We start from the raw sequence: 26,314 nt of genomic DNA, 5'->3' as shown, positions 1-26,314 counted from the left end.
TGAGGCAAACAGTGGTGGGTTGTCTGAAGGGAAGGCGTGAGCTGTTCCCTACCATCTGATGTGGCTTTCTTCCTTTTGTAGAGATCGCCCGGCATTTCCGCTTCGGGAACCAAGAGGACGCACATGAGTTTCTCCGGTACACCATCGATGCCATGCAGAAGGCCTGCCTGAGCGGCTGTGCCAAGTACGTGCTTCCCTTCACCCCCGTGTACGACGGGGCAGCAGATGGTGTGCTCTGCGGAGACGGCCAGCCCCGCTCTCTGCTCCTAGGCTTCCCTCTGTAGATATGTGCGTCTAGGTCCTTCACCTGCTGAAGCTCAAATAAGGGATTGTGCCTGCTGCCCGGGATAGAGCCCTCCTGGGACTTTCTCCGAGCACAGGGCCGTTTGGCAGGACCAGGTGCTGGTGGCGGAGCTCTGTTCCAGCAACTTGGTGGAGGGAAAATGCTTCAGCAAATCTCTGAGGTCCTTCTACTGTTGACATGGACTTTTCCCGTTTTTTAAAATCATCTCATTATTTTGATGCAGAGGAAGGGGGGTGGTAGGAATTATAATGTCTTGGTGAAAGAACTTGAAAGCCTGCAGGAGAATTTGAGGGCTGGGAAGTTTATAATTTTTGAGATTTTACTCTGCCCAGTTACTGTTTCTTAATTTCAAATTTGAAAGCACATACAAATGCATGTGACAGATCGATGACTTTATGCTGAGTATTCCCTTTTGTGAAACAGTTACTGTCAAGAATATTCTTCTATCATTCCTGGGTTTGTGGGTTCAGACAAAAGAAAATAGGCGAAAAATGCTTCCTGTTTCGTGGCTGTTGCCTAGGCTTGGAGTAGAACTGAATCCTCTACTCTGGAAATGCTTACCAGTTACAACTTAGGAAATATATCTGAAATGTCCTTCAGGAAAGGTAGTTGAGTTGGAGCCGCGATAATGGGAAAGCCTCTGTTTCAGTGGATGAGATTCTTATATAAACCCTGAGAGAAGTTCCCCTGGGTTCTTAGGGTGCTTTTCCCTGCTCTGCTGAGATGTCTGGCTTGGTCAGATGTTTTCCCCTTTCCCTGAAGGGACGTACACCTCCCTCCCTGCCAGGCACATCCTGGGGCTGCCCTTCCCGTGTGCCATCCTCCCAGTAACTAATGAATTGAGATCTTGGCTGCCCACCACCTGTATGCCAGGCCCTATATTCGTGCTGGGTACTTCCAGGTTAAAGGAGTGTTCCTTGAGTTTGAGGAGCTTAGAGTGTGATTGAGGAAGACAGATAACCAGCCAGTGTCTGTGATGCCATGTAGTAGGTGCTGTGGTGGAGGGACACTGTGGTAGCCACTCCCAGGAGAATCACTGTGCTCCTCACCTGCAGGAGGCCTCCGACCGGGGAAATGAGGGAAGGAACGTGGCTGGGCCTGGGTGAGGCCTGCAGAGGCAGGTGGTGAGGCTGTGACCTCCCTGCTGTGCAGGTGGGAGTGGTGTGTCTGCAGCAGTAGTTCGGTGGGTGTCTGTGTGTAACACGTATGTGATGTTGATGTTGTTTGTCTTCCATATCTGAGCTTACTTTTCCTCTCCTTAGTCTCTGTACTGAGAGCGGTGTGTTAGGTCTCCGATTACTAGTGAGTGTCTGTCTCCTTGCATCTCCTGGACTTTGCTTTCTGAAGGTGATTGTGGTTAGATATTCATAACCGTCATCTCTTCGTTGAGATTTGTAACTTTTAGCATACGAAGTGTCCTTCTTTATCACATTTGAGGCTTTTTGCTTGAATTCTATGCCCACCATCAGGAGTGCAGCCCCTGCTTTCTGCAGGTTTCCACTGGCCCGTTCCTCCTCTGTCCATCACGTCCTCCTCCTGGGCTTTCCGGGCAGCCCTGGGCTGGGGGTGCCAGGCGCTGGAAGCCCAAGACTAGTCTCCACTGTCTTGGCATTTGACTTATTTGGTTTTTCTTGGCTTAGAGGACTTCAGGATCTTTTTTTAATCTTTCAAGTCTGATGGTGCACTAGGAATGGCTTGGAGCTGAGGGTTGTGGCCAGTTTTCCCAGATACTGGATACCTGACCAGCTACAATTAGAGGTTGAATCTGCGGCCTAGGTTGACTCTGGGAACGTGTGGGCAGAAAATGTTCTTAGCAACATAGGAGTTGGCCGTCAGCAGCAGGCAGCTGGTGTCTGAACACCATCACTTTTGGATCAGCTCTGTTCTAAATAACGTGGCTTGAAAATAGGCAACAACAAATCAAGCAGACATTGTGAGTGAGTGTGTCGTGTCCTTTGTGAAACTTACGTGATTCGCGTATCTGCTGGCAGGGAGAGGGATCTTTCTTTGGTGACATTTCGCACTAATTGGAAGGTGACTCTCACCTTGGGAATAGATACTGGTGTTACTTTTGTTTGTTTGTGTGAAAGTCCCTTTTGTTTTAATTTCTGGAAGTGTTTCTTGTGTTCTGGTTTATACATTGTCTGATTGTCATGTTCTCCTTTTTCGGGATCTGCGGTGGGTTACCAGCTGCTTCCATTTTGACTCCCTTCTCTCTGACAGCTCTCTCTGCCTTGGCGTCCCCTTCGGTGCTTTCTTGAGCTGTCCCCACATTTTTATTTGACTCCCTTCTCCTTTGGGCCCCTTGTAATTCAGTCTTCATTTCTGAAGGGATTCTGTCTTTTTCTTCCATCTTTATCCTGAGTTCAATTAACTTTCTCTTTTTTTGGTCTTTTTTATTTTTAGTTTTATGATTTCTGTCTTTCTTTTTTGTTTTTTTGTGAGGATGATCACCCCTGACCTAACATCCTTGCTAATCCTCCTCTTTTTTTTTGCTGAGGAAGACCCGCCCTGAGCTAACATCTGTTGCCAATCCTCCATCTTTTTTTTCCCTTTTTCTCCCCAAAGCCCCAGTAGATAGTTGTATGTCATAGTTGCACATCCTTCTAGTTGCTGTATGTGGGACGCGGCCTCAGCATGGCCGGAGAAGCAGTGCGTCAGTGCGCGCCTGGGATCCGAACCCGGGCCGCCAGTAGTGGAGCGTGCACACTTAACCGCTAAGCCACGGGGCCGGCCCCTAGTTTTACAATTTCTTATTCAAGGTAGTTTCTCATGTCCCCAAATGCTTGTTTGAGCATCTTTAGTTCAGGTTGCAGTTTTGTGTTGCCCTTTTCTCCTGCTCTGTGCTTGTTTTCTGGGGCTAATTTTCATCAGATGAGGTGTTTTGATTCTTGTATACTGTCTTCTACATAAAGCGCCTTTGCGTTGGTTTAGACCACTTTCATTTCTCTTAGAGATTTGGTGATTTGCACGTTCTTGATCAGGGCGCCCCTCGGTCAGCACAGTGAAGTACACTTGCTTTGGTGGACGGCTTTTCCTGTGGAGGCAGGGCTTGGAGAGCCTCTGGTGTTTTTATGTTTTTTTCAGGACTCTACATGTTCCCTTTGCTTCTCTTACCCTCCCCACCCTATCCCTCGAGGAACCTGCCTGCCTTTGCCTTCTCCGCCCAAGCATCGCTGCCCTTGGGGACTGCCCCCTCTGCCGTGTGCAACACTAGGACGGGCTTTTGCTTCCTGGTGGGGATTCCACATGACTCTGGGTCACCTCTGTTCCCCAGTGTCTCATTCCCTTGGTTTTCTTCTGGATGCCCTTGATCTCCACCTAGGCTCAGGTAGGAGCACTTACAATAGCTTGTTGGGATCTGGCTTTGTTTTCCGACTTAGGGTAATTTAAAGTTTGAGCTTTCTCTGCTTCAGGCTGTAGTGAGAGTGGGTTCTGTGGGGTTCCCTTTGCTCATGTTTTAACGGGTTTCTGGGTGACTTGGGTGCCATCTAGATGTCAGCAGCTACCATCACAGGTTGCTGCCCAGAAGTTTTCGGTTTGCTCTGAGGTTATGTCCTTGCTAGTTTGGGGGGTTACAGTGTCCTTTCTTTTGATGAATGGTGGTGATAGTAGATGGTGGCAGTTGATTTTTCATTTCCTAACTTTGCAAAATAAGAATTTGGTGACCCTGTGTTGGTCCCCCAAGTATTTTGGAGGTATTCTCCTCAGTGAGCTCCCAGAGTCTGGGCAGTGTGGCCATAAATAGTAGCACAGACTGGATGAGAGGCTGAGATCAGGCACCGTCAGCTGCTCTGCAGGTGTGGGGAGGCCATGCGTGTTTGTTGTCGCCCAGGTGGCCTCACGCAGTGAGAAGAGCACTAGGAAGCAGCAGCACCGCTTAGCGCCTGGCCAAGGGGTCAGAAGAAGCATCTAGAGAGAGAGAAGGGGGAGCAGGAGAGCGGTGCCTGGGCAGAGAGGGAAGCTTGTCCCAGGAGGGAGTGGACGCACTGTCCAGTGCTGTGGTATTCCAGAAAAAAGACTAAAAGTTGACTGGATTTGTGTCCTGGAGGTCATCAGTGACTCTGAGGACAGTTTCAGAGGAGTGAGTCAGAGCCTGATTCAGTGGGTTGCAAGTGAAAACCAAGAGCAGAGGCCAGATACAGGGTGTTATTTCCAGAATCTTCATCACATGAATAGCTGTGATGTACAGGCGCACAGTGCTTTCTGCAACTCTGCTGAGCCACTTGTGGGGCAGGTGAGTGTAGGCAGCTGAGGCCCAGGGTTGCCTCAGATCCCAGTTGGTAAACAGGGTGGGGGATTTGAATGCAGATCTGCCTGACCCTAAAGCCCACACCAGTGACAGCTGCTGTCCTGCTGAGAGGATGCAGAGGTGGGGGTTTTGTCCCTGCTTGTCCACCCCCTTCCACCGGATAAGGGGCTTATACATGTGACAGTCAGTCAAGAAGTAGTGGTGCCCATGCACAACTGAGGGCAGGTGAGCTGGAGGAGTGAGCTCCAGAAGGATGAGGGTGATCAGACAGGTGCATTTTCTGGGGCTTTGATTCTGTGTGAACTGGGAGGCAAGGTTGCCTGCTGAGAGGAAGGGGAAGGAGTCAGGGAGGCCTGAGGTAGCTGTTGTGGGGAGGGGGGCCTGTGCAGATCAGAGCAATGTGGAGAGACCACCGGGCCCTGCTGGGGGTCCTGCCGAGACGCAGGTCGAGTGTGTTGGCCTCGTGGTTGTGTGATGGAACTTCCCAGTGTCACGCTGAGCTGGTAATGGAAGGGAGGGGGAGCTGAGGGGGTGGCTAGTACCGCTTTGCTGCGTCCTGCTGTCATTCTCTTGAAGGCTTGTGGCCTCCTTTCTAGGTTGGATCGTCAAACGCAGGCTACTACTTTGGTCCACCAAATTTTTGGAGGCTATCTCAGATCGCGTGGTAAGTGGAGACATTTTCCCTACCCCTTCTTGTCAAGGCTTAGGGTGTTAACTGGGAGGCGCTAAGAATTTGTGCCCAGCCCTGGGCAAGCCCAGATGGCCTCGAACCTGGTCTCTGAGATGCCCCCTTGCCCACTGCTTTGCCTGATGGGCACACTGTTCCTGGCGGAAGTTTGAAGCAAAGCGTCAAGAACATGTAGATGAGGGTGGTGTTACCGTTCCTCTGACTCCGTTAGTTCCTCAGATGTGGCCGCTACCCTTCAGCTGGGAGTGAGTGCCTGCTGAGGCCATCGGTCAGGCAGGGAAGGCGTCCGCGCTGGGCGGCGTTGGGTTTGACGTACATCTCCTGTGGGCTCTGGTTGTCAGTGAGCCCTCAAGGGGCTGGTGAGCTGAGAGGGAACCTCCCGGTTCCAAGACTTGGAAACCTAGGGGTGGGGCGCTGGGGCCCTGCTTGCGCCCCCGCACCTCTTCCTTCTGTTGCAGTGAAGTGTGCGGTGTGCAAGAGCGTCTCGGACACCTACGACCCCTACTTGGACGTGGCGCTGGAGATCCGGGTACAGACTGGGGCTGTGTTTGCATTAGGGCAGGGAGAGCAGCGGGCAGAAAATCCCAAACAACAAAACCCAAAAAGGGCCTATTATCCTTATCTAATGATAAGGGAAAAAATACTTAGAATCCTACTGCCTTAAAGTAGAAACAAATGTTTTTGCGTATTTCTTTCTAACCTTTTTCCTATGCATATTCCCTTTGTTTAAAAAAAAAAGGTAGAATGCAGTCTTGTGTCCTGAGGCAGGTATAGCGACAACACTGTAGACGCGGACTTGAGAAGGCAGGCCTCGCACGTGCTCACACAGTCTGGGAGCAGAGCTGCTTCGCGCCCCTTGGGAGAGCAGCCTTCATTCATTACCGCTCTCTGTCGCTGCAGCCTTGGTAAACGTGGCTGGCTCACTTGGTAAACCTACCGTGGCTGTGAGTCCTTATCCACAGAGAGAGGGTTGTAGCCTTGCTCCCCCATTCCTTTGCGGTACGTTCTGAGTCCTGGAAGGTGGCAGCTAGCAGGCCAGTTTTTATGCAAGTAAAATTTTGTGATTTGCTGTCTCAGCCTGAAAAAGACCTTACACTTGACATTTCTCAAGTCAGCATTTTTCTTCTGCAGTTGATTCTATTTTGTGTTTTTGTCCTTCTCAGCAAGCTGCAAATATTGTGCGTGCGCTGGAACTTTTTGTGAAGCCAGATGTCCTGAGTGGAGAGAACGCCTATATGTGTGCTAAGTAAGTTTCCTTTTGCTCATGGCAGAGAGGTCAGGCTGTCCAGAAGGACGTGAGAAGAGTCACCTAACCTAACACTGCTGTCGTTCCCACCCCTCCCCACCTCAGGGATGACCCTGGTCACGTTTCTTGAGTAGCATATGTATGTCTTAGAACTAAAAACCTCTCAACAACACGAATGAAGCGACAGCATGGTTTCTATAGCTGGCGTTTATGTTGCACACATTGTGTGCCTGTCGCTGTCCCGAGTGTCTCACGTGTGTCACCTGTGAAGTGGGCGCTGGTGCCCCACCATTTCACAGGATGAGGAAATGGAGGCATGGAGAGTTGGGGGCGTGGATGGGCCATCTGCTCCACAGGCCGTGCTCTGACCACTTAGCTGTCCTGCCTCTTAGGTGAGACAGGTTCCACATTGTCCATTTTTCCTTAAATTGTCTTGGGTATTTTTCTGGTTCAGCAGATGTAATCTGACCTTGTTGTTATAAGGGTCACCCAGGTGTGCTGTATGGGTGTGTTCCTTTATATTAGGTCACTTTAAAACTGTAATCACTGAAGAATGTTTTTCTTAATTATGCTGGTGAGGTTTATCATTCTGTGCCCAAACATTGCTTTTTCCCTCCTTCTCTCTCCTCTCTGGAGGCTGTCCACTTTGCCCGTCTTCCCCACTCCCATGTCCTTGTCTCCGGCTTTGCTTTCCCTGATTTCCCGCCTGCGCTTTTATGACTGGCCGCGTCTGCTCTGACTTGTTCCTTCCTGTGTTTCCCAAAGTCGCTTTTCGTGCATCTTATTTAGTCTCCTAGTTGGTAGGGTACTTCGCTTTCGCTTTAGAACCTCCAACTTCTCTCTAGTCTACGTTTCCCTGCGACGGCTGTCCTTCACTTAGGTCGTGCTGGTTTGGTTTTTAGGGGCTACGTCTCATTTAAGAAGACCCTATTATTACGGAGCAGTTGTTAGGATTGTTAACCTGTGTGAGGACAGAATTCCTCAGAGCACGAGGTGATGCCTTTCCTCTCACCCTTCTCGTAGATGCAAGAAGAAGGTTCCAGCCAGCAAGCGCTTCACCATCCACAGAACATCCAGTGTGCTGACCCTCTCCCTCAAGCGCTTTGCCAACTTCAGTGGGGGGAAGATCACCAAGGTGAGCTCGGCTGCTTTTTAAAAAATACAGATTCCAGGCTCTACCCAGAGCCAGTGAATTCAGATCTCTGGAAGACAGGGCCTAGGATGCTGCAGTTTTTTTTGCAAGCTCCCTAAATGATTGCTATGTACAGTCAAGTTCAAGAACCACTGTCTTACTGGATTTTTTTTCCCCCAACCTCTGCCTATGCAGGAGGTGTCCCTGATAAGGAAGGTCAAGGTTTCTTTAAGAACAAGTGTAATGAATACTGGACATGTAGCTCTCATCCATCTGTTTTGTGTCTAAAACAGGTGCAGTTGCATGCTGTGGCTTTTTGTGGAATATAGAGTGAAAATTACTTTTTGCACAATGGCATTTTAATAGAAGATGTCCTACTTCGTAGAAGTCTGGAGTTCTGTCCTCAGTTCTTAGAGCCTCGTTATGTGTTTGGGGCAAGGACCGTGTCTGAGTCTCAGTTTCCTTACTGGCAGTGATGGGGGGCTTGCTCAGCTCAACGTTTCCCAAATGGTGTTGTGCAGGATGTTAATACTGTACTTGGAAAGAAAGTATTCCATCCTCAAGTGAGTTTGGGAAATGCCAAGCCGAAGTTAAATAGTTCTTTTTAGTTGCAGCCCTTCTCAGAGCCTTTATTAAGCTGTGTTGCATTTTGAATCTCCAAGAGGGAGAATTTATTATGAAGAATTTTCTGGACTTAGTTTTCTGGGGAATCATTCATTCCTCCATTTTTCTAATACTTATTATGTACTTACATTGCACTGTGCCATGGAAGGCACTGGGAAATCAGTGGGAAATAAAATGGTGAATGAGATAGTTGTGGTTTTGCCCTGAGGAGTTCATGTTTCACCTGCTAACATCTCCTGGAACTAGTTTTCCGTTGGAATGTGGTTTGAGAAACATTGGTCTGTTTGATTTTTGGGACCCCATGTCTAGCAAGATTGGATTGGGCTCATGAGCCTATCGTGCTTTTCAGATTTTGAGTTTGTCAGTAGAAGGGAAAAATAAATAGGTAAATATCACAGCCATTATGTTTATCTAAAGTAGCCAGACACGAAGAAGTACATAGTGTGTGATTCTAGTTGTGTAAAGTTCAAGAACAAGGAAAATTAATCAGTCGTGGTAGAAATCAGAACAGTGGATATTCAAGATGGGGGTACTTACAGGGCCACAAGAGAATTTTCTGGATTGATGTTCATACCTGAATAGGAATATGGGTTACAGTCAGTATACACTTGTGAAAATTCATTGAACTCTACACCTAAGAGCTGTGCATTTCACTCTGTAAGTTATATGTCATTAAAGAAAACTGTGTATATGTATGTGCACATACATATGTGCTCTATGTATACATAGGCAGAAATGCTGGTATATCTCCTACTATTCAAAGATAATTTTTGAAAATATTTTCCTATGAAAAATTGTCAATTTTTGAAATAAATAAATTTTGGCATGACCTTGGTTCTGACCCAACCCGTTAAAAATTTAACTTATTGTAGCAGTGGGTATATGGAGTCAGCATCGTTGTTTCTGAAGACGTACCCCCAGCATTGTCCGCCTGTTCTCCCCTGCAGTGTTCTGTAGAATGGTGGCAGGGAGGAGAATGAGTTTATCTTCTCAGTTTACACTTGGGACCCAGGTAGTGAGAGCACTGATTTGGATGCAGGGTCAAGGTGAGAGTTGACCATACATTGCTGGATGGGGCATCACAGTAGAGTTTCTCAGCCAATGGGAACTGCTACTTGTTTCCTCATCGTTGACTACGGGAGATTCCTGCCCCAGTGTTGCTGTGGGCCCAGTTGCCCCAAAGTCTTCCAGATCAGCTGAGCTGTGCGTTTCGTGTAATTGTCCATGGAGAGGATGAATTGACCCTTACTCTCGATGATAAGTTTTAATTGCCTTCCCCTTGGCTTTTCCAACAGGATGTAGGCTATCCAGAATTTCTGAACATCCGTCCGTACATGTCCCAGAGTAATGGCGAGCCTGTCATGTACGGGCTGTACGCCGTCCTGGTCCACTCGGGCTACAGCTGCCATGCTGGGCATTATTACTGCTATGTGAAGGTCAGTGGCTGCCGTGTGCATGTTTCTTGTGCACAAGGTGGCAGTGCATGTGCCACCTCCTTGGGGCATGTTCGCAGCGCCTGTTTGTACAAGTCCTCATGTGGCCTCTGCAGAACGTTTGTTCTATGGAAACAGTGACGATGTTGGAACTTGTGCTTAGGTCCCGTTGTCGCTTAACTAACTGTGAGGAGTGCAAAGATGTCTTTAAAACACGTCCCACTAGGATCTGTGGTCTTGGACTTGGGGTGAGACACTGCAGGGGGCTGCTTCCAGTGCCCTGTCCTTAGAGCCCTGGAGAAGTCTGGGGAAGGCCGAACCCTGGGGGGACGTGCTGTGCTGAGCAGACCTGCTGAAATATCTTTCACAAGGATATCCTTTGCATTGTTGGGGCACCAGGAAGGAACGGGGACTCAGAATACACTTACGAGTCACATTCAGAGTTAGACAAATTTTAGATGTTTTAATATGAAATCACTGCTGGTTAATTAGCACTTTGATATATGTGACAATTAACAGCAGATTTTTTAATTCTCTTTTTCGAAAGTAAGAATCATGGAATGCTTGTTGATTGTTTTGTGTTTTGTTTCCTACCATGGCCTGTGCTGCTTCAGGCAAGCAATGGACAGTGGTACCAGATGAACGATTCCTTGGTCCACTCCAGCAACATCAAGGTGGTTCTGAACCAGCAGGCCTATGTGCTCTTCTATCTGCGGTAACTGACTCCCGCCCTCCCCCGATGAACCTGTTCCCTGTTCTCTCCTGCACTCATGGGTCTCCCTCACTTTCTCCTGTGTGAAAGTGACTGGGAATTCTGCAGAGGGGAAGCTGTTTCAGCAGCTCTCATCCCACCAGTCCTGTGTAGTGGGGGGCATCCACCAGGAAGGACCCTTTAGATCACGCCTACCTGGCTGTTGAGTCAAAGCCAGAGCCTCTGGGAAGCTCAGAGCAGGATTCCATCTGCCCCACATTGAGGTGACTTTGAATGTAAATGGGAAAGTTACCTCTTATTTTATATCATTGCCCCAAATCAGATGTGTCTGGATGTCAGCTAAGCAATGCACCTTCCTCCGTGGGGAAAGTGATCATGGTGGCAGTGAAGCGGGTTGAGAGGGTGGCGGCTGCAGCAGAGGCCTTTGGAAGGTTCCTTTTCTTGGGGCTCGTTATCACTGACCTGGAGATGCTTTTGCTGCTTTATACATGTTCTGAATTTGGAGGAAGTGTTTTTGGGGTCCCTTTGGCTTTTTGATAAATTGAGAATCTAATCTTGGAAGCACTCTGACTATAATGTGCTCTCTCCTTGTGTTGAGCAGATGTCCGAGGCCATGTAAGGTTCACGTTGGCTGACGGGCACCGTGAGAGTTCAGAGAAGCATGTTAGGATAGTCAAGGTTCTCTCTGGCTGTTTTTCTGCCCTTTTCTTTCTTTTTTTTTTTTTTTTGTGAAGAAGATCAACCGTGAGCTAACATCTGCCAATCCTCCTCTTTTTGCTGAGGAAGACTGGCCCTGAGCTAACATCTGTGCCCATCTTCCTCCACTTTATATGGGATGCCGCCACAGCATGGCTTGAGAAGTGGTGCGTCGGTGTGTGCCCGGGACCCAAACCGCGAACCCCAGACCACCACAGCGGAGCCCGCGCACTTAACCGTTTGTGCCACCGGGCCGGCCCCTCTGCCTTTTTTTTTTTTTTTTAATTTTATTTATTTATTTATTTTTTCCCCCAAAACCCCAGTAGATAGTTGTAGGTCATAGCTGCACATCCTTCTTTTTTTTTTTTTTTAAAGATTTTATTTATTTATTTTTCCCCCCAAAGCCCCAGTAGATTGTTGTGTGTCATAGCTGCACATCCTCCTAGTTGCTGTATGTGGGACACGGCCTCAGCATGGCCGGAGAAGCGGTGCGTCGCTGCGCGCCCGGGATCCGAACCCGGGCCGCCAGCAGCGGAGCGTGCGCACTTAACCGCTAAGCCACCGGGCCGGCCCTGCACATCCTTCTAGTTGCTGTATGTAGGACGTGGCCTCAGCATGGCCGGAGAAGCAGTGCGTCGCTGCGCGCCCGGGATCCGAACCCGGGCCGCCAGTAGCGGAGTGCGCGCACTTAACCACTAAGCCGCGGGGCTGGCCCCCCTCTGCCTTTTTTTTTGAAATGGAATTGTAACCTTGAGTTTAATTTATTCTGATTTATTCTCACACTCAATTTCTGTAATGCCTTTGTAGCTTTAATAAGAGAATCCCCTGACTTGCTTTCTTCCTTGGGCAGAATTCCAGGCTCTAAGAAGAGTCCTGAGGGCTCCATCTCCAGGACAGTCTCCTCCCTTCCTGGCCGCCCCGGTATGGTTCCAGACCACGTCAAGAAGAACGTTGGGAACGGGACTGTTTCCTCCCCTCTGACTGGAAAGGTATTGTTTAAAAGAATCAGTGTTTGCATAGCAGATCTTCATGCCTGTGCCTCTCGGGGTTTGAGGAGCACCCAGATCTCTTCGTGCTGGGGAACTCACCCCGATGGAAGGAGAGTGCAGACAGTTTGTCCTATTTTATTCCATGTTCTCTCTGAAATTGGTTATCAGCTGACACTGGGTGAGGAGCAAGAGGAGACAGTGATGAGATAGCCTGACCCAGCCAGTCACGACTATAACTCACAGTGTGTCCCTGTCTTAGAGCAGCTGCCACGCAGACGTGCAGGGACAGGTTCGCCGAGCGGACTCTTGACCTTAAGCATCTGGGAAAGAATATTTTTTATCCTCACATTTTAATACTGAAAATATGAGTAGTTTGTACTAATTTTAAATTTCCTGATTTTGATAAGTATACTGTGGTTATGATAAGAGAATGTCCTTAGAAATACACATGGATGTATTTAAGGATAAAAGGACATCGTGTCTAAAATTTACTCAAATGGTTAGAAAAAGAAATATATATGTACATACACATACATATATATATAGAGAGAGAGAACAGTAAAACTAATATGGTAAAATTAGGAAATACCCTTGAAATTATTTTTGTGTGTATTTGAAATTTTCTGCTAAAAAACGTTGAGAACTTAGTTTTATTAGCAAAGTAATGAGCAATTTCCTTATTACAACACAGCTTATAGTTCAAAAATAGATCCACCCTCTCTGTTGACTGCATCTGTGATCCTTTTCCTCAGTCTGAAGATCAAATCCAAACACAGGCTGTGGGGGTCTTAGTCAGTTATGCAAATCCGTATTTCCCTCCCAAAGTTCAAGATAGTAGAAGTGGAATTAGAGGCATTGAAATTGACATGGTGGTGAAAAGCTGGGCCCTAATTGCAAAGGGTGATTGCAGTTAGGTTGCAAAGGGTGATTGCAGTGCCACCGTGGCCTAGACCAGGAGACTTGGAGCCTCAGGTGCTGCTCTGAGCAACACCGCAGCAGCGTGGTGCCTGAGGGTGAGCTTGAGCACAGAGAGGACCCCCCAGGTCACCCACCCACAAGGCCATTTCACTTGCCATGCACGTTTTCATTACAAAAATAACTTTCCAGATACACTGCAATCACACAAAAGTCATTTTACTTTAACTTGTCGTGTAAGCTCCGTATACTTAATCATTCAACAAATGAAAGGTTTTACAGTGCAATGGGAAGGTGTATTCACTTTAGAAAGAATTGTTAATAAAGAATAAATATTCTCAAATGTAGGGAAAAAATAAAAAACTCAGAATAAAATAGAAATGAATTCTTAATAAACCTCTGGAAGAGGGAAGACTTCGTAAGCTTAAAATTGAGAGATAAAATATAGAAAAACAAATTATAAATTGGCTAAACTAAATCTTGAGTTTTTGACATAAGCTATTACAAATAAAAAAACAAAACTTCTAAAAATATTTGCAGCAAAAGATTAATATTTGTAACATGTAAAAAGACTCATTCAAATGACTTAAAATCACTGTTGCACGTGCAAAGAATATGAATGTTAAAGTGATGAAAGCAAAAGTGTCAAATGAGCAAATATTTTGTAAAAGAAATAATGTTGCTGGTAAGAATACAGTAAATGCAGTTTGGCAGTGTGCATCAGAATTCATGAAAATATTCCAAGCTTTGTAATTCCATTTCTGACGAATTAGCATGGGGTCTAAGTACAGAAAGAGATTCAGTCTTTTGATTGTTCACTCAACAAATACTTATTAGGCACTGGCTCTACAAGACTGAGCCAGCTGGGTGGCTATAATGATAAACCAGATAGAGGCCCAGCTTGTGAGCGTTATGGTCAAGCAGAGATGGGCCAACATTAAGCATTTGAATACCGAGTGAATGATTTAGACACAACTGCTATGAAGGAGAAGGATGGGGTACTTAGTTCTGTATTGTTAATTTTGATGACAGTTTGGAGACAATCAAGGTTATGTAAACTCTCCATTCAATGTGATGGTTGCTGGTTAAACATTAAAGATCTTTACTGAGAGTATAATTTTGAAAGTGCTTCAGATGATAGCATTAGGGTGAAACTGGGGTGCACCTGTGCAGCCAAACCATTCAGAAGAAAAGGCCAGAGGAGAAAACACAGCGTATTAATCAATGGTTATATTTAGGTGAGAGAACTTCGGTAAACGTTTTTCCTTTATACTTTTTTTTTCTCGAATCTTGATGAAAATGTGCTGCTTTCATAGTCAAGGTTATCATAAAGATACAGACCCATATGTGCACAACTCACAACATACTAAAATTGTTCAAAGAAGTAATGGTGTCTTCATGGTGTGTCCATATAAATAATTTGTCGAGTTGCTTATCAGAGACCCTGCGTACTGCATGATATACTTCGACATCTGGGAGAATCGCCAGGTTCTGACCATGTCATCTGCTTTGTTGTTCTTTAGAGACTAGATCTTGCAACTATGAAAAAGCTGCAGACCACTGAAGAGATAGGTGTGCCCATTTCCAGGAATGGCTCTGTGTCGGGCCTGAAGTCTCAGAATGGATACGTTCCTCCAAAGCCGCCCTCGGGGTCCCCTTCCCCCAGACTCTCCAAAACACCCACACACTTGCCGACCATTCTGGATGAGCCTGGAAAGAAGGTCAAGAAATCTGCTCCCCTACGGCACTTCTCCCCATCACCCAAGAATTCTCAGGGGTTCCATGGTACCAGCGACTCGAGCGGCAGCAGGTCTGAGAGCCACAGGCAGGGCTCCTGGGATGGCAGGGGCGCCATCCTCTCTACCTCACCCAAGCTCCAGGCTGGAGTGACTGCCAACGGGCACGGGCCCAAGGCGGGTGACGAGAGCTCCGACCCAGAGAGGAGGGATTCCAGTAGCTCCAGCCCAGAGCACTCTGCCAGCAGCGACCCCGTTAAGCCCCTCCAGACCCCCAAGAGCGCAGCCGCCCACTTGTGTGATTCTCAGGGAACAAACTCTTCCTCCGCTGGCCACTCCAAAGCGCTGCCAAACGGAGAAGGCTCTAAGGTGGTGAAGCCGAAGTCCCCTGTCCTGAACAACACCGCCACTGAGCCCACGAACATCATGTCTCCTCCACCAGCCAAAAAACTGGCCCTTTCTGCCAGGAAGGTGGGTGTGTGGGAGTCCCGTCACTGGAGGAGTGTCGTAGGGTCAGAGAGCAGGTTTGACTGCAGTTTGGGGAGTGGGAAGGTTGCGTGGACACTTGGCCTCCCTCCATCCAGAGGAAGACAGTATTGTAGGCATGGCCAGGCACCTGCAGGTTACAAAGGGTCTGTCCTGGGATGAAGGCGGTGGGATTTTGAGGGAACTCTGATCATTGGATGATATTCCGTGTGGCTGATGGAGGTTGGGGGCGAGAGAGCAGTTCTCCGTTTCTGTCTGTGGATAACATACCCTGAAGGAGCCTCAGAGGGAGGACGGGCGGGTGGGGGACCCAGCAGGGAGCTCTGGGTATGGCCGGGAGGCCTCTCCGTGTGTAGCACGAAGCTCGGTCATGTAATTGTCGTGCTGAGATTTTTGTTTGAATTTCCTTCCTTTTTTCCTTTTTGTTTCTAACCAAAAACACTTCTGGTTCTTCTTCTACCATCCCCTACCCCTCACCTCCCCCATTTTTTTCTCTTTCTGTCCCCCCATCCTGCTTTCTGGGCTCTTTCATTTTTATTTTTTTATTTTTATTTGCCCTCTTCATTCACGGCGACCTTTTTTAGACCACCAAGTTTTTATTTATGTCAATAACTGCAGGCCAGCATTCTGCGGAGGGCAACCGGCAATGACCTCCATCCACCTCCCCTCTCACCATCCTCCGACCTCACCTACCCCAGGAAAACCACTCACCCCGTCGTCGCCTCCACCTGGCCTGTCAGTACAATCAGGTAAGCCGTGGTCGCAGGCCCTTCAGGCCAGCTGCTTCTCCCTCTGCTGAGCACGCACTAGGCTGGTGAGGAGTTGCAAGATTACCAGCCTGGGGGATGGACAGTGGTGTGCAGCTGGACAGGTACAGGGCGAGTTGTTCCTGTTTTCTCAGTGTCTGTCTGGTAGAGGAGCTTCGGCTGACCAGAGGCGGGTTGGTCTCTGCAGTCCTGATTTTTTTACTTCTGTCTTCATTTTCCGTCTGTGTGCCATGTCCACGTGGTGACTCAGGTGTCCTGTCAACTGATCTGTCCTGTGGCCCCTCCCCAGCTTGACAGACTCCACAGTTGAAGAGAAAGGTGGGAGCTCCAGACAGACCCCGAGTGAGCTCAGAGTCCTGTCACTTCGTTGAGGGGCGTCCTGTTGCTGCCAGGATCATCTTGCATCTCCCAACAACACCTCCCCCTGGGCTTATCTCTGAGTGGGACGCTGTCTGTCTCCTTAGCCCCTAGAGCCTCCCCGAGTAGGCTCATTGGGCCATCTGCATTGTGCTGGCTTCTAGAGCCTTGCGCTGGCTTCTGCAGCTTCGCCCCGGCTCCTAGAGCTTCACGCTGGCTCCTAGAGCTTCGCCCCGGCTCCTAGAGCTTCATGCTGGCTTCTAGAGCTTCATGCTGGCTTCTGGAGCTTACCCCTGGCTCCTAGAGCTTCACGCTGGCTTCTAGAGCTTCACACTAGCTTCTAGAGCAGGGGGATGCGGTTCAGTGGGTTCTGAGAGCTCCTTCAGGGTTTTCGTGCTCCTGGGTGGACGCCCCTCCTGGAGGTTTGGGTGTTCCCCATCCCTGTCCCTTACCCACAGGGTGCTCATATTCCTTAGTGTGTTGAGTGGCAAAAAGCTGAGAATTGCTGGTAAATGGCTGTCTGATGGCTGATGGGGCTGTTAGGGCCTCTGGCAGCTGGGGGGTGAGGCTGTGAGGTGGTTTGGGTGGATTTGTGTTTGCCGTGGGCGCTGGTCTTCCCCCACCCTCACCTCCATCCAGCTGTGCGTCAGCCTCCCTCCTGCATGCAGGCAGGCGCTGTCTGACTGTGCTCCCTCCACCCAGCACCTGCAGCCCCTTCCTCTCATGCTCGTACTGCTGTACCTAGAACGATATTTTTGCTCATGGTCAGTCCTTAAACATTTAAGGCATTTATTGAGTGTTTTTCCTTTGTTTCTTTGACATAGAACCTTTTTGTTTTTAATTCCAGAAAACAAAGTAAGGTGATGCAGTAGTACAGTTTGTATGGCCATCATAGTTTGTTCTGGTTTAAATGATGACGACGACAATCCTGTTTAATTCAATAACCCTTTGCGATAAGCATTATTGTCACTCATTTACAAATGAGGAAATTGTGGCTCAGAGTGGGAAGTCAGCTTTTCCAAGGTCACACAGCTAGCAAGAGGTTGATTAAGGAGTCTGACCTGACACTGCTCTAGATCTTGTCCTTACTCACCGTCCTATATAATCCATAATCCGGCTGTAAAATCTGTGTCCCTGATGTTCCCAGCACCCTGAATTTAGTGGAAGATGTGTAGGCCTGTACTCACCTTTCTTATAAGGCTCACTTCTGTACTTGAACAACTCGAGACTTGTGGAGGTTGGAAATTTATTGCTTAGTGAAGCTTTCCTCTCTTAACACATTTATATTGAAAATTGAAAACATTAGAATTTACAAAAATACTTTGAACTGCTTGGTGGCAATAAACTAAGAGATATGTAACGATTCTTATTGACTTTGATCTGAAGTAGATTTGAATTTTATCGTTAGTTGTCTTTTTTAACTCACGCATATGTGAGAATCACGGAGGAAGAGCCGTTTCAAGTCCTTCCCTGAAAGGAAAGCAGGCTGAGGGTGAGCAGGAAGGACGTCTTAGAACAGCCCGTCCTCACTGCCCCCTGTCCTTACAGGGCTGGTGCGCCTGCTCCCAGATCATCCAGACATCTGAAGCCCCGCCTCGGGCCCTGCTCTGCATCAGTGTCCAGTAGCCCCCAGCCTCTCCAGACGTCAGACCCACCGAGCTGCTCCCCCACCTCTGCTCCCCTGCCTCAGGTCAATGGGGGCTTCCGGTCCCCTCTACACCAGCTGTCAGAGGCCAGCGAGTCCCCCCACAGCCTCTGTAAGAAGAGGAAAAGGAACCCCATGGGAGAGATCCAGGGGCCGGGCTCAGTGACACAGGAAGCAGCCACAGCCCCTCCGGGGAAGAGGAGGAAGAAGAAGAGGAAGCGCGCGGAGGACGTGGATGCCTGCCCCCCACAGGAGGGGCAGACACAGAGGCAGCACTGGGGCCCGGAGCACAGGAAGCAGGGCCGGGCAGAGCTGCCAGTGGACAGACTGGAGGAAGAAGGCCAGCAGCAACAGGTGAACGGCCAGCGCCTGGTGAACGGCCGGCAAGTGGGATGCGTGGCAGACGGCCACCACGTGAGCAACAGGAAGAGGAGGAAGAAGGGAGCGGAGGGCCTCGGTGGAGAAGGTGGCCTCCACCAGGACCCTCCTTGGCACAGGTAAGAGCAAGAGTGGGACAGCCCTGCACGGACAGACCCAGTCCACTCCAGGTGGGTGTCGTCTAGAAATACAGTGTGCTGGCTGGACTTCTAGAGTGTGACCATGTCATAAAGTGTCTCAGTGGGACAGCAAGTGGACAGCAGCATTCCAGACCTGGCCGGCACTGTATGTGCAGGGTGGTCTCGTGACCCCAGGCTGGGCCAGGCTCTGTGGTCCCATCATCCAGTTTTTAGGACTTGCTTCAGTTAGGATAAAAAGTGCAATTGTATGCTTTTCTCTCTGACATCCCCCAGGCTTGTCTGTGGGGACAGTGAGCATGCGTTGTCCTCCTGGTCAGGTTCAGGTGCTGATTCTCAGGGTGGCTCTCCTGCAGAGTTGAGGCCCGTGCCAGCTGCAGTTGTAGTTCGTGGGGTGTCTTACCTCAGTTTGCTCGGAGCTGACTGTTAACTCTGACTTCTCAGGAGCTGCTCCCGCTTGGACGTTGTCGAGCCAGAGACCACTACAGCATCTCCAAGGAAAAAGAAAAAGAAGAAAAGGAGGGAGGAGTCACAGCAGGAAGTAGAAGAGAACGAGCACCCTAAAGGCCACAGGGGCGAGAGGCAGGGGGGCTCTGCTGTCCCTGGGAGTGGGCCCTCGCCCGCTGTGACCAGCCAGTGTCCTGGAGGCCACACAGGTGTGCACCGTGAGGAGAGGGTGGGCCTCCGTGAGCTGGCCCTGTGTGCATCATGAGGCGGGCGCGGTCCAGCGGGAAGGGCCCCAGTGAAGGCCTCCTCCCTCTGCCTGAAGGTCTATCCCCTTCAGACGGGCAAGCCGTCTGCCCTGCTGGGTCACAGCTTCCTCACCCGACAAAGCATTCAGCCAAAACTACCCCGCAGGAAAAGATGGCGTACATATAAACTTGACGTGTCTGTGAGCGCAGCGTTTCTTCTGATCACAGCCGTTCCACCTAAACCTTCCTGTTGAATGACTCCTGGGCCTCCCAGCCTGGAGTTTTTCTGTTACGCTTGAACTTGTAGAGTTGGGTTCAGAAGTTAAGCTCCCTCTGCCCCTTTTTGTGGTTGGGCCTTTCCAAAGATAACGTGGCCTCTTGCTGTTGGGGTTCCGGGTGCTCTTGCTGTCCCCAGGCCTTACATGCCTGTGGCTAAGGCAGCACCCGCCAAGCAACTCTTCTTGTTTTTTCTTTTCTTTTCTCCTTCAGGGCTGGTTGGGCTCAGCTGGGCTCTCCTGATAGAATATGTCTGTGAAATGAAGGGTAGAGAAACTCATCAGTTCCTCGGGAAGGGGCTCACTGGGCAGCAGATCCTGTGAGGTCTGCTCTGCAGTCTGGAGATCAGTTATGTTAGTGCTTTAAGGGGCAAACAGGCCCCTGGGGATGGACTAGTATTTATCAAACTCCTGAAAAACGAACTTGTGAATAAACATGGAATTTTATTAATTATGTTGCAAAACACTACTGCTGGGCAGTGAATACGCACATCAGGTGGCCAGTATGTGATTGCAGAAAAGGCCGCACGAAGGTGGCGACAGAGCAGTGTCGCTGTGGTTATCAGACCACAGGGGTCGCTTTGTTAGCACATTGACCATGTGGGAGATGCTGCCCAGGCTGCAGGGCTCACCACCTGGTGCCAGAGCAATAGGTGAGCAGCGGGCAGGTGCTGGGGCTGTCAGGAGCCCCAGCCCCCCATGGGTTTGCTCTCCGTCCTGAACCTCAGAAGAGTTGGCTAAACGGGGAAGGGCATTCATGGCTAAGAAGTTGGAGAGCATGGTGGGTGGCTCCACGTGACCACCAAGGCCCAAACTGTGCTGAGGAGTGACAGAAGAAGAGGCTGGAGAGGGCAGCAGGAACAGGCCATGAGAATGGGCAGTGGGCGCTGTGGACACCATCATGCTCAAGGCACTGAGCCTGAAGGTCACAAGGTCATTGATGAATTGGAGGCTGGGAGAGGCGAGGTCAGGCTTGTGTTAGGGAGGTGAGTCCATTCAGGCAGTGGTGGTAGATGGTTGGAGGGGACCAGGCAGAGGCCGAGACCGGATCGGACGTTGTTTCTAGAACCCAGATGAGGAGGGGTCAGTGCTGTCATAGTCCAGATGGCCTCAGTGGCTGGGCTCTTCCGGGACAGGCTGGGAGACTGAAGAGGTTCCCTTCGAAGCTGCGGTTGGGGGTAGCGCTTCCTCATCCCCATCAAGTCACACCATACCTCGTTTCTGGCTAGTTCCCCATAGGTGAGGTACGTTCCCTCTGCAGCCTGTCCTCTCCCTTCCTCCATCAGACCGAGGGCTCCCTGCTGGTTATAGATTTTTTGTGTTGTTTTTGGTGTTTGGGTTGGGTTTTCTTTTTTTTCAAGAGTTGATTCGGACAGTAGCCTCTCCTATTGAGTAATAGTCATCATCAACTCCCTTGTCAGAGGCAGGAAGGAAGAGCTTGCTTTTACGTATTCTCTAAAGCATTTATCATTAGTAAGTTCTGCAGTTCTGTTATAAATAAAAGGTGTATGATCATTTCCTTAGTAGTTTATGTTAAATGAAAATAAACGTGTCTCTGATTGCAGGGCTGGAACAGGCTCCTCTTGTATCCTGGAATAGAGTGGGAGAATGCGATGTGGTCCAGGAATTGCTCAAGTATTCATCTGATAAAGCTTACGGGAGAAAAGGTACTGGTTTTGAGACTGCAATTCTGTCTTCCTACGATCGGCTTATTTTGGGGGTGGACGGGCCTGCGATGAATCCTGGTGTGCTGTGAGCCTCGAGCATAGGCATCGGTTGGCTGTAAAAATGGGAGGAGGATTGTAATCCTCTCTGACTCCCACAGCCATTGCACAAAGGTCAAGAACTGGTCCCTGTGGGTGGGTTCTCTCTGTGGAGGGATCCAGACCAGCTTCTCCCTGGGGTCCGAAGGGAAGGGGGAGAGCAGATGTGCCCCTGTGGGCAGGGCGGGCCGGCCGGGGAGAGTGTTAGGATCTCTGGGTCCAGGAAGGGAGTGGACTGAAAACCCCTGCACCATGTGCTCTTGAGTTCTTATTCGGAATGTTATTCTTCTAGTTCAGACTTGGGGAAAGAGCGTGAGATCTTTGTTTCTCAGGTGAGGGCATGAGCTTAAAAAGAACTAAACTTTGTGGGTTGGTGATACAGAGAGTTAACAATGTTTGCTCTTCAGTGAAAGAATCATTGACTGTCCTGTGCACCGGAGACCACTCTGCCCGCCCCTTCTCCTTTTCTGCGTGTCCGTTCTCACTAAAAGGTGGCGCTGAAAAATGTTGAATGGTTAGGAGTAGGCCAGTCTAGTTTGTACACTTCATTATTGCAGTAAATGCACAGGGTAGCTGGGAATCCACAAAGGTGCCAACACCTGTGTGTTTGTTGTGTAGTTTTGACATGGGACGGTGAGATGTCAGCTGTCAGTGAGGATGCCATTCAAGACAGCAGGCTGGCCCGCGCCGCCATGGTGATTGACGACTGGGATGAGGAGTTCGATCGGGGAAAGGTATGCTGTCTGGTTGAACTGGTGTGATGGAGCATTTTGGAGTCCCTCAGCTGAGTGCCGGGGCGGGGAGAACTTGAACTCTCTGGGCGGTTTGAAGTGGCAGCAGCATTGTAAAGTGGTCGAGCACGAGACTAGAGTCAGACTGCCCAGGTCCACATGCCAGCTTGGCCACTATAAACGTGTGTGCACATGGGCAAGGCACTTGTCCTCTGGTTGCTTCTGTTCCTTCATCAGTGAAGTGGGGTAGTGGGGACCACTCCCAGAGGTCATGTGAGGGGTAAGTCTGTCGGTTTATGTAGCACATGGAGAATCTGTACACAGCAGGTAGTCAGCACGTAGTGGGTACTCGATAAGGAGCCCCCAGGACCAGGGAGAGCCCTTTTCGGGAATTGTGATTCTTGATTCTCGATATAGGAAAAGAAAATGAAAAAATTCAAGAGAGAGAAGAAGAGAAACTTCAACGCCTTCCAGAGACTTCAGAGTAGACGGAACTTTTGGTCTGTGACCCATCCAGCTAAGGCTGCCAGCCTCAGCTATCGCCGCTGAATTTGCTGCTGTCGAGATAGGTCAGTGTGTGATGTGTGTGTATGTGGTGTGGACTGGGAGATGAGAATGTCTGGTGTGTGGTGTGGAGTGAGTGTCTGGTGTGTGTGTGGTGTGGAGTAGGGGGTGAGAATAGCGTGTGGAATGTGATGTGTGTGTGTCTGGTGTGTGTGTGGTGTGGAGTATGGGATGTGTGAGTGTGTGGTGTGGAGTGAGTGGTGTGTGTGCGGTGTGGAGTATGGTGTGTGTGTGTGTCTGGTGTGTGGTGTGGAGTATGGTGTGTGGTGTGGAGTATGGTGTGTGTGAGTGTCTGGTGTGTGGTGTGGAGTGAGTGGTGTGTGTGTGGTGTGGATTATGGTGTGTGTGGGTGGTGTGGAGTATGGTGTGTGTGGGTGTCTGGTGTGTGGTGTGGAGTGAGTGGTGTGTGTGTGGTGTGGAGTATGGTGTGTGTGGGTGTCTGGTGTGAGGTGAGGAGTGAGTGGTGTGTGTGTGGTGTGGAGTATGGTGTGTGTGAGTGTCTGGTGTGTGGTGTGGAGTGAGTATCTGGTGTGTGTGTGGTGTGGAGCATGGTGTGTGTGAGTGTCTGGTGTGAGGTGTAGAGTGAGTGGTGTGTGTGGTGTGGAGCATGGTGTGTGTAAGTGTCTGGTGTGAGGTGTGGAGTGAGTGATGTGTGTGTGGTGTGGAGTATGGTGTGTGTGAGTGTGTGGTGTGGAGTGGGGGGTGTTGAATGGCTAGCATATGTGTGTGTGGTGTGGAAAGTGGGCTGCACACACATACCAGTCACTTGCAGAGGACCATGCTGTGTTTCCAAGCTCCGTCTGGTGTCACCTGTCATTCCCTGTGTTGGACGCACACTGGAGTGTGTTGGTGGGACTCCCAGGGTCTCATTCTCTCCATCAGGAACAGGAACGATGTTCTTTGTCCCACAGCCTCCACAGATGAGGCGTCGCTGCCTGGGAACTGTCCGTCTGGACTGAAGAGCAGCCTTGTGGATTCCGCTGGCCCTCTTACCTCCAGGCCTTGCACTGTGAGCCTGCCATGGGAGGACGGCCCACAGAGGCACTGGGCTTCTGTGGATCAGGAGCGCTGGTGAAACAACACGCACTATGAGAGACCACACAGTGCCATGTAGAGCAGGCAGCAGCACACCAGCTGGGAGGGGCCTGAGCGTCCTGTGTTCCTGGACAGCGGCTTCTTGTCTGGGGCTGTGGGAGAGAGCGGAGTGGCGGGGGGCGGGGGAGGGGCGCGGCTGCGCCTCTTCCAGTGTGTCCTCCAGTGCCCTTAGGATGACTGTGTGCGGTTGGTTGCTCTTCTCGGCGAGCCGTCCATCCCCTGCTCCTGGCGGCTGGCGCTGCCTTCTGGTCCTGCACCTGCCCGTCCCTGTTCCCCCCGGTGGGGGCCTGTCTGTATGCCTTACCTGTCCACCCTCAGAAAGTAAGAGCCCGAGGCCAGCCCCACGCTGCCGCCTCTCCCTTTTCTGGAATTGGGAGGCAGCCCTGCTAGTGCATCCCTCCCTTGCAAGAAACTCTAGACCATCTCTGGAGAGCAAAAGGCTGTTTGGGGTGGGGTGGGGGTCGAAATGATGTGTTGACACATCTGCTTTTCAGGCTGCTATTTATTCTGAGGCGGCTTTGCTGTACCTTCCCTTGCAGCTGCAGTAACCCATGAGTCTTTATCGAGGTGGTGGTCTTGGGGTAGAATCCTCCTTTTATTTTACTACTTAATATGAAACGTTTATTTTTTACCAGGCCTGTGGCTTCCATTAGCAATATGTTTCCTTTCTCTGATACGCGAATACTGGCTTTGTTTGCTCAGTTTTGTGAGTGCTTTTGAATTTAGATGATTGTATAACTCAAGAAGGTCACTTTCTTATCTTGCTCAAGCTGTGCCTGCGAACTTGTCATTTAATAAATATGGGAAATCCTCAGTGAAGGTGGTATTTTCCAGAAAAAAGACAAATGACTCAGTCACAGAAGGTGAGGAAGTAAATCTGAGTTATTCCTCAGTGTATCTCTGCTTCCACTCCTCTTGGAAACGTCGCGCTAGAGATGGGCTGATGTCTGCCATGGACCGTCTTGCAGCCCCGTCCTTCCTCGTGGCCTGAGGCACCTGGCACTGCTGCACCACTTTCTTCTTAACACAGCCTTGCTGTTTGCTCTGCTACCTTGCTCTGGGGCCTGGGTGGATCCTGGGTGTATCAAAGAAGGCGTTACGTTTTTTATAAGGGGAGATACATTAATTTTCTCATGGGGGTTGTTCCTTTTGGTTTTTCTTCCTGTTTTTATACTTCTCTTTAAAAAGGTGGGGAGAAGAATAATACCAGTGGCCTGAGCTGGGGTGATCTGGTCCCAGCGGGAGGTGAGTGGGGCTTTGCATACGCTGGTCCGGGAGCTGTTAGCTCTTTTTTCAGAGGACTGATTTCTGCATGTCAGCCACCCCTTGTTCAAAGATGAGGGGCCCACCCCAGCGCTCTGTGGCTTTTCGTTTGTCATCTCGGGAAGGAGGCAGGTGCCTTTATGGGCAGGGTTTTTTCCTCTTGAGGTCTTGACATTCATTCCTGTATGAACTGTTTCCCCGGCCATATTTGTCTGTAATGTTCTGTAGTTCAAAAAGAAAAATTCAGTTGTCTGCTAGCACAGAATTTATTTCCTTCACTTCTTTCCCTCCTCTCCTCCAAGTCAGTCTTTTCCTTTCTCTGCTATATATTTATAAAACCTTTTCCTGAGGAAAATGTGTCTGTTATCTCTTGACCTTCTACAGCATTTATCACTGTCAAGTGAGGTGAGTCCTTCCCTGCCACAGAAAATCAGCCAAACTGAGAAGGGGAAGGATAGGCCCAGAAAATTAGTCCAAATTCTAGGTGACGTGTACATATATAAATATACATAAATAACTAAAGCTTTTATAATCGCAGTCACTTGGTTGACTTAGAACCTGGGTTTAATTTAACTTTGAGTTTGGAGTGGAGCGGGAGGTGAGCAGGGGCCTGTGTGGGAGGGGTCGCCTCTTCTAGGTGGTCCTGCATCACCCGACTCGCCCGCCGTGTCGTGGTTGTGCAGTGACACGCGTGTGTGCTTGGAGGTCCACGTTCTGAGCCTGCACCTCCGTGCAGGGGCTGAGGAGCCCCAGGTGTTGCCAGGATCTTGGTGCAATAAAATAACGAGTTTTTGTGAGTCCTGTCTGTGTCTGTGGTTTTTCCTTTGACTTTTAAGAGGTGCATCCCCGTCCCCAGTCTGTTTTCCCGGGATGATGAAAGGTTATCCTGCACTGTCAGGTAGCCCGGTGGTAAGTGGCAATGGCGCCTCAGCTCTCTGTGGTGGGAACTTTGGGAGCAGGTCATCATTACGAATAAAGGGGAACAAAGAGATTTATCTAAGTGTATTAATAAAGACATTTATTTAAATTTATGGCTTGCTAAGTTTCGTGGGTGATTTTCCATGAGTATTACATTGAGGAAACTTGGAAACAGTATCGTTCCAACTGAGGTTTGTTGTGTGAATTTTTTTTTACTGAATAATGTTTGGATTTCTGCCGGGAAAGATGGGGAGAAATAATAGGTTTTATGAAACTTTGAGTTTTCCTCACAGTTGGCAAGAGTGACACCAGCCTTGGGTTTTGGATCCTTCCAACTTGGGCAGGACGGAGAACAGGGCGCAGGATGCGGTTGGTGCCCGTTCAGTCCCTCCTGGCCCGAGTGGCCACGCCCAGCTGCTTCTCCAGCTGCAGGGTGGAGGGCGTGGTGAGGAAGGCTTCTGTTTGTGTGGACTGGAATCCAAGGGTGATACAGGCGTTTAATGTGGGCTCGCATGG

General features: G+C 49.6%; 1 protein-coding gene across 2 annotated transcripts in view; it reads left to right on the top strand.

Moving 5' to 3' along the window:
• USP36 (ubiquitin specific peptidase 36) overlaps nt 1–23,719 on the top strand; it is a 272,438-nt gene extending 248,719 nt beyond the window's left edge. For both annotated transcript variants that reach the window (XM_058561779.1, XM_058561778.1), the window contains 16 exons: nt 82–184; nt 5,153–5,220; nt 5,703–5,773; nt 6,408–6,490; nt 7,514–7,625; nt 9,542–9,682; nt 10,294–10,394; nt 11,938–12,076; nt 14,515–15,198; nt 15,832–15,962; nt 17,886–18,479; nt 18,942–19,153; nt 21,030–21,131; nt 21,846–21,961; nt 22,376–22,527; nt 23,434–23,719. In XM_058561779.1, the coding sequence (XP_058417762.1) occupies nt 82–184; nt 5,153–5,220; nt 5,703–5,773; nt 6,408–6,490; nt 7,514–7,625; nt 9,542–9,682; nt 10,294–10,394; nt 11,938–12,076; nt 14,515–15,198; nt 15,832–15,962; nt 17,886–18,479; nt 18,942–19,153; nt 21,030–21,131; nt 21,846–21,961; nt 22,376–22,507 (2,789 nt within the window). In that variant the 3' untranslated portion in view covers nt 22,508–22,527; nt 23,434–23,719. The remainder of the gene's footprint in view (nt 1–81; nt 185–5,152; nt 5,221–5,702; nt 5,774–6,407; nt 6,491–7,513; nt 7,626–9,541; nt 9,683–10,293; nt 10,395–11,937; nt 12,077–14,514; nt 15,199–15,831; nt 15,963–17,885; nt 18,480–18,941; nt 19,154–21,029; nt 21,132–21,845; nt 21,962–22,375; nt 22,528–23,433) is intronic.
• Nucleotides 23,720–26,314: the final 2,595 nt, after the last annotated feature.

The sequence above is a fragment of the Diceros bicornis genome, chromosome 18, assembly GCF_020826845.1.
Source record: "Diceros bicornis minor isolate mBicDic1 chromosome 18, mDicBic1.mat.cur, whole genome shotgun sequence".
Taxonomy (NCBI): Eukaryota; Metazoa; Chordata; class Mammalia; order Perissodactyla; family Rhinocerotidae; genus Diceros; species Diceros bicornis.
The sequence above is the reverse complement of the archived record's forward strand: the minus strand, read 5'-3'. Positions and strand labels throughout refer to the sequence as shown.